Raw genomic sequence first — 7,362 nt, forward strand, 5'->3', positions numbered from 1 at the left:
ATTATAAAAATTCTTATATTTCGACATGTATCTCACCACAGCAAGCTCACAGCTCTACATGCATTTCATGTGTGTGTAGGGCAGACTGTCCTGAATCGGGCAATATAATTGCCATGTTGGAGGGATACTCTGGGGCTGAGCAATTTACAGAAATATTTGCTGTGTGATTTACGGAAATAAATGCCATTTTTTATTTAGTAATGAAAAATGACCTTTCTGCGCTCCATATCTGTGACACGAACTGATCTGACCTGACTTGACCCGAGGTTGCGTGTTAGCCTGCGTGCCTGTGTGTATGCAGTCATAATAATTCTCAACTCTTTACTGCATTGCCATGAACAAAGTAAAGGCAAAAAAGGTGTTGCATCCCAACAAATTGGGATGCAATGTGAGCCTTGAATTGGATGCCATGCAGGAATTTGCTAGGATCTCAAAACCGGAATATGAACATGCTTTGCCATAGAGAAACACATGATAGCATTGGATTATAAACATGCTTTGCCACAAGAACAGACAAAAACGTGGGGTAAGTCCAGCTATATGAAGTTATTATTTTGCTGTCACTTCGTCTGTTTTATAACCCAGAAGGATGTACTTGGTATCAAATGATAGCTCTGAGTCTCCTCTTTCATCTGACATGCGTGGCATATCTATGCGATCACGGGTCCGCGAGTAATTCAAACGAGAGTAATGAGTGTGCAGCGTTGGTTTGTGTACATGACGTTATTATTTTGCAGTCACTTCGTCTGATTTTATAAGCCAGAAGGATCGATCGATAAACGTGGTACCAATGGATAGCCCTGTGCCCCCTCTTTCATCTGATATGCTTGCCATATCTATGCGATCACGGGTTCGCGAGTAATTCAAACTAGAGTAATGTGTGTGCAGGTGAATGCAGAGAAGTATAGACTGTAAATATGATGCAATTTGATTTAATTTCATGATTTTTTTTAATTTTCATACTTGATCGTACAGACAAGTATGTAGTCTCGTTGGAAAGCCCCACTTCTGCTCTGTCGTGCAATAAAGGTTTCATCTCGCTGCGATGAACCGTTCTGGAGCAATGTAACAGAGAAGAAAGGGTGTGTTTTTTGACGCACTTTGCGTCAATCGGGTTCTAAGGGTTAACGCACACACACACCACACACATTAGCACACACATACACCCACACGCACGCACACACACACACACACACCCCACCCACACACACCACACACATTAGCACACACACACACACACCACACACATTAGCACACACACACACACACACACACACCACACACATTAGCACACACGCGCACACGCGCACACACACCACACACATTAGCACACACACACCACACACACACACCACACACATTAACGCACACACACATTAGCACACACACACCACACACACACACACCACACACATTAGCACACACATACACCCACACGCACGCACACACACACACACACACACCCCACACACACACCACACACATTAGCACACACACACACACACACACACAGACACACACACACACACACACATTAGCACACACACATTAACACACACACACACACACACACCACACACATTAGCACACACACACCACACACACACACCACACACATTAGCACACACACACCACACACACACACACCACACACATTAGCACACATGCACACACACACCACACAAATTAGCACAAACGCACACACATCACACACATTAGCACACACACACCACACACACACCACACACATTAGCACACATGCACACACAACACACATTAGCACACACACATTAACACACACACACACACACACACACACACACACCACACACATTAGCACACACACACACACACACACACACACACACACACACACACCACACACATTAGCACACGCACACACACACACCACACACATTAGCACACACATACCACACACACACACACCACACACATTAGCACACACATACACCCACACACACACACACACACCACACACACACACACACCACACACATTAGCACACACACACACACACCACACACATTAGCACACACACACACAGACACACACACACATTAGCACACACACATTAACACACACACACACACACACACACACACACCACACACATTAGCACACACACACCACACTCACACACCACACACATTAGCACACACACCACACACACACACACACACACCACACACATTAGCACACACGCACACACACACCACACACATTAGCACACACACACACCACACACACACACACACACACCACACACATTAGCACACACACATTAACACACACAAACACACACACATACACACACACACACATACACACATTTACACATTCAGAAAAGCTACACATACTTAAGCAGACATGTGCATAAATGTTTTTGTTTGAATGTGTGTGTGTGTGTGTGTGTGTGTGTGTGCGTGTGTGTGTATGTGTGTGTGTGTGCGTGCGTGTGTTTGTGCGTGCATGCATGCGTGTGTGCGTGAGTGTGCGTGTGTGTGTGTGAGTGCATGCATGCGTGTGTGTGTTTGTGTGCATGTGCGTGTGTGTGCATGTGCGTGTGTGTGTGTTTGTGTGTGTGTTCGTGTGTGTGTGTGTGTGTTTGCACGTGTGTGCGTGTGTGTGTCCATCAGGTTTCTCTCTGAATAATCCTCTACACCAGATCCTGGTGACCCGTTTCAGTAACGCTGACCTCACCATCGACTTCGACAATTTTGTGAGCTGCCTGATACGGCTGGAGTCCATGTTCCGTAAGTATCTCTCTCTTTCTGTTTTCTCTCTCTCTTTCTGTTTTCTCTCTCTCTTCCTCTGTCTCTTCCTCTCTCTCTCTGTGGGTCTCTGTGTGACTCTTTGGCATTGTATGAAAACATTAAAGCAATAATATTTAATTTAAAAAAAATTAAGCAATAAAATATCACTGACCATAAATATTATTAGATGATGTTTACACGTGATGAATGTAGACATGCATTACTACCTGTTATGTATCTATTTTAATCACTGTTTCTCTGTAAATTCCATGATGACTTAATGATATAATTTTTCCTCCCACTCTAGACATATTTCAAACTCTGGACAAGGATAATTCAGGAAAGGTTGAGTTCAACATGTTTCAGGTGGGTCGGCTGTAACTCTTCTGCCAAAATCAGACAAAAGCAAATATACCTTTACACAACAAAATACATACATTACGTTTTATATAATTGTCTGGACGCTTTATGTGTGTGTGTGTGTGTGGCTCGATGGTGTTTTATGCCCCCAACGTCGTCTTCCAGGCAGCGCTGCCACCGCTGACTTAAAGGCACCTAATCCTAACCCTAATCCTAACCCTAACCCATGCCTAACCCTAGTGCCTTTCAGACAGCGCTGCCTTGAAGACAACGTTGGGGGAAACGTGTGTGTGTGATGTGAAGGAGAAATATGTAAAGTGCTATGAGTACTTGGAGGGGTAGGACATTGCTACATAAATGCAGTCCATTCATTCACCAATCTATTGTCATGGGAATAATTTATCATAATTTGAATTCAATCTGAATTAATAATTTGTGTTTTATCTCCCCCTAGTGGCTGTATTTGACCCTGCTGTGAATTTCAAACTGATACACCAAATGACCACCAGGGTGGCGCTCTCCACTCACTGCAGTTACTTCTTCTGGACACCGTTACTGTACAGCCCCATCACCCTGCACACAGCTCTTTTACTTCAGTTTATTTTATTTTTTTATTTTTTTTATTTTGCTGATTGTATTGGAGCTAGACCATGTCACATATTTGCAATCAATATGCAAATAGGTCTTATCTTTCCATCCTGTATTCTGCTCTTGTTGACAATGTTGTAATTGGTCAATAGACGTATACAACTGAATAATTCTAATGAACTAGCATCAGTTATACAGCACCTTAGTAATAGCCATCATGTTATCATCAACGGTCTAACACAAACTTTTATATTTTTGTAAAATAAAAGTAATTTTAATATTTTCTGTTAAGGTATTACCCCTTGTTGTATGGAATGCTTATTGCCAAAACCCCCAACATATAGCCACACTAATGGTGAGCTTTTTTGTCAACAAAGCAACATCTTCTGAAAGGTAGCTTAGTGCCAATACATGACATTGACACTCAACATTATCCACATACACCACAACACATACACATATGCACTGAAAAGAAAAGTTTCTGATGAACAAATTCTTCTTCTTTAAAATCCTCTTTGAGAGTCCTGGCATTTATAAAAGGGAAACGGATAAAAAAAAAACAGCCATAATAACCAGTCAGTGAACCTTGATTTAGTCATGGGTTGCTGTTGCCGTTTTCACGGAAGAGTTTTTTTTTTCGTTTGTGTGTGTAATTTCATGGAACACTGATTCAAAACAGCATTCGGAACCAATTTATCAAAGATTGTGCAGGTATAAAGACACATCGACACCCACACACACACTGCCAAAGCACAGTGAAAGGCAACAGGTGAGTATCTGTCTTCAACAGAAAGGGAAGGCAGCGTTGCAGTGAAAGAGGAAGAGGAGGAGTGAAAATAAGAGGGGAAGAAGACGGGTATAGGGAGAGGAAGAGGTACTGTAGGCCTGGAGAAGCATGTGAACAAAGAAGTCAATGGCCACATTTATCATGTGGGATTCAAACACATTGTAAAGAATAACTTTAGTGTACTTGATATAAAACACTGCAATCTTTAATTTTCACACTGCAAAAAATGAATTCTTACCAAGTGTTAATAATCTTATAGTAAGATTAAAAAATCTATTTGGTATTGTTTTTAGTATGAAAAGACTTACCTAGCGCCCCTCAAAAGATCATTTTGACTTAATTTAAGAAGACTTTGACTTATTTTAAGGAGTCTTATCAAGACAAATTTGCTCAACGCACTGGCAGACAAATTTGCTTGTTTTTAGGACAAATTTGCTTAACGCACTGGCAGACAAATGTGCTTGTTTTCAGGATGAGATGTCTTAAAATAAGTCAAACTTTTTTTAAAATTAAGTCAAATAATTTCACAAGAAAGCGCTAGGTAAGTCTCTTTATACTGAAAACAATACCAACTAGTTTTTTTATCTTGATATAAGATTAATAACAGTTAGATTTTGTTAGATAAGCAGTTTTTGCAGTGCACTCCTTTTATTTATCAGCTTATCAGTTAGCATTCTGTGAAGCTTAATGCAACACTTTTTTGTTATGTTTTTTTTCCCCAACAAAGGTTTTAACAAAAAAACAAAAATGAAAGTACTGAAAGGTTAGAAACTCAATACTGTACATAACTACGTCAATGGCCTATCTATTTCCTTATAGCCTACAGCAGAATGAAAGCATAGTCTATTCTTTAAATCTTACCATTGCTCCGGTTTGTAGCGCCTACGTGTCTCCGAGTGAACCCTGGTAGGCTACGGCTGGCTACCGCGGCTCTGATTTCCAGACAGCAGATGTCCATTCTCCTGGTGAGACAAGTAGCCTAACCACTTGTCTGGCAATAGATCCAACACTCACCATTGCTCCAAGCAAAGGGAAGTGCTCGTTTAAAGGTCATTCTAGAGGTCATCCTCTTCTAGAAGGAATCGCCGACGATCGCGGGCGCTTTGTTTATGAACCACATTCACATCCACATACATCCAAGTAACGTGAAGTAGTAGCCTAATCAAACTGTAGGCTAGCCTTTCTGTTCTGAATTTGCCGCCGCACACTGTCTGTTGTTTATCCTATCAGCTGTTCTGGTGGAAGCGCGACGGGCGGGTCTTCCACTGCTCACTAGAGGAAGTGTCTCCCCTGCTGGCATGGGGGTGTAACGGTTGGACTTACGGTACCGATCCACTAGCACGACACGACATACGCATGAGGTCGCGCTGCCTCCCCTCGTTCAGTCGTGTGTGGGCGTTTCGTTTAAAATGTCAGTTACCAGCTCATATTCAGTTCGTTTTAACGTATCGTGTTTTTCCACAAATGGACCACAATTTTAGGCATGTATTTAACAGTATACAACACATTAATAGCTTAAACAAACTATGCAAGCCATTTTGAAATGTGGGCTATTAGTGCTGGCTTTACTGTATTACAACCACTGAGTGAGCACCGGTCAGAATGCAGGCCATATATCTTCAAATCACTTCTTTATTCTTTCAAAGATGTGCGTGGAATACAATTGGCATCTGTGTGTGTCTGTGCATGCATGCGTGTGTGTGTGTGTGTGTGTGTGGTCCTGCAAACAAGTAGAAAGGCTTAAATCAGTTACACATACATAACCAGTTATTCTTACATTACAGCTCTGTGGATTTAAGCACTTAGCATTTAGCAGCTCACTATCAATAACAGCTAACACTAGCTACCAGCAAAGCAGTAGCAAAGCTAATGTGGACTACAGGAAAATATGACAAGTGAGAATGTAACAGTATCAGCAACTATTTCAAATAACAAACATCATCATCAGCATGTGTCCAATATTACTCCTAACTTTTAAGACTAAGCTATTATGCATAATTTAAGCTAAGCTGCTAGCAGCCACATTGACACATTGGAGTAGCTTTAGCATGCTATCAAGGTCAAACTAACATTGGCTTAGCTTAGCGTCTTTAGCACAGAGCTACCTTGATGACAGATATTTCCCACAGGATGACATTCAGACTACAACTTAAAATTATAACTGAAAGACAACAAATACTCTGCATTAGTTGCATTAGTATTTCCTTACATTAACTGTGGTACTTACATTTACATGGACGCACACAATACATTCAAACACAGCAGCAACTGACAATCCTTCTCAACTAACACCACCAGTTACTAACTTCTCTCCATGTCGTTGGAGCTTTGAATATTCAAATCTTTGAACATTCCGTTGCTATACCCCGCTAGGCCTTTAAGAGGCGCTATTCAGCAATATAATTTACTCCATGTCCCTGATCTTCACAACAGCCTTGGGAATGGCCGGCAGCCTGATGAGTCGACTAACGGGTCTGATGTAGGGGCGGTCCTTGACACGGACCTCCGCGGTGCGTATCAGTCCATCAGCTCCTGGGAGAACTCTGATGATTTCACCCACAGGCCAAGATGCTCTGGGCAGCTGGGGGTCGACCATCATTGCCACTGTACCCGGTTGGAGTGGGGACGTGTCGGCTTGCCATTTGGACCGGATCTGCAGCGTAGGTAGGTAGTGTCGGAGGAACTGTGTCCAGAAGCGATCCGCCAATACTTGACACAATCTCCAGGGCCTACGACTCAGTGCCTCTGAGTCATGGTACATAACTTGAGGGAGCGAAGGATCCAGCCGCCCCATCAGCAGGAGGTTTGGAGTGACTGGGTCCACGTCAGCGACGTCCGAGGACACGTATCCTA

At 42.4% G+C, this 7,362-nt stretch overlaps 1 protein-coding gene across 3 annotated transcripts in view; it reads left to right on the plus strand.

The window, feature by feature from the left end:
* LOC143122461 (calpain-2 catalytic subunit-like) overlaps nt 1-4,004 on the plus strand; it is a 30,942-nt gene extending 26,938 nt beyond the window's left edge. For 2 of the 3 annotated variants that reach the window (XM_076283252.1, XM_076283259.1), the window contains 3 exons: nt 2,658-2,774; nt 3,082-3,140; nt 3,589-4,004. In XM_076283252.1, the coding sequence (XP_076139367.1) occupies nt 2,658-2,774; nt 3,082-3,140; nt 3,589-3,612 (200 nt within the window). In that variant the 3' untranslated portion in view covers nt 3,613-4,004. Of the gene's footprint in view, nt 1-2,657; nt 2,775-3,081; nt 3,141-3,588 lie in introns of those variants that run through there. The other variant, XR_012986694.1, reaches the window with a different exon arrangement.
* The last annotated feature ends 3,358 nt before the right edge of the window (nt 4,005-7,362 follow it).

This window comes from Alosa pseudoharengus, unplaced genomic scaffold (genome assembly GCF_046254945.1).
Source record: "Alosa pseudoharengus isolate Yale_2024_CS ecotype anadromous, Long Island Sound unplaced genomic scaffold, YU_APseudo_1.1 YU_APseudo_1.1_scf_1, whole genome shotgun sequence".
NCBI classification, from domain to species: Eukaryota; Metazoa; Chordata; class Actinopteri; order Clupeiformes; family Clupeidae; genus Alosa; species Alosa pseudoharengus.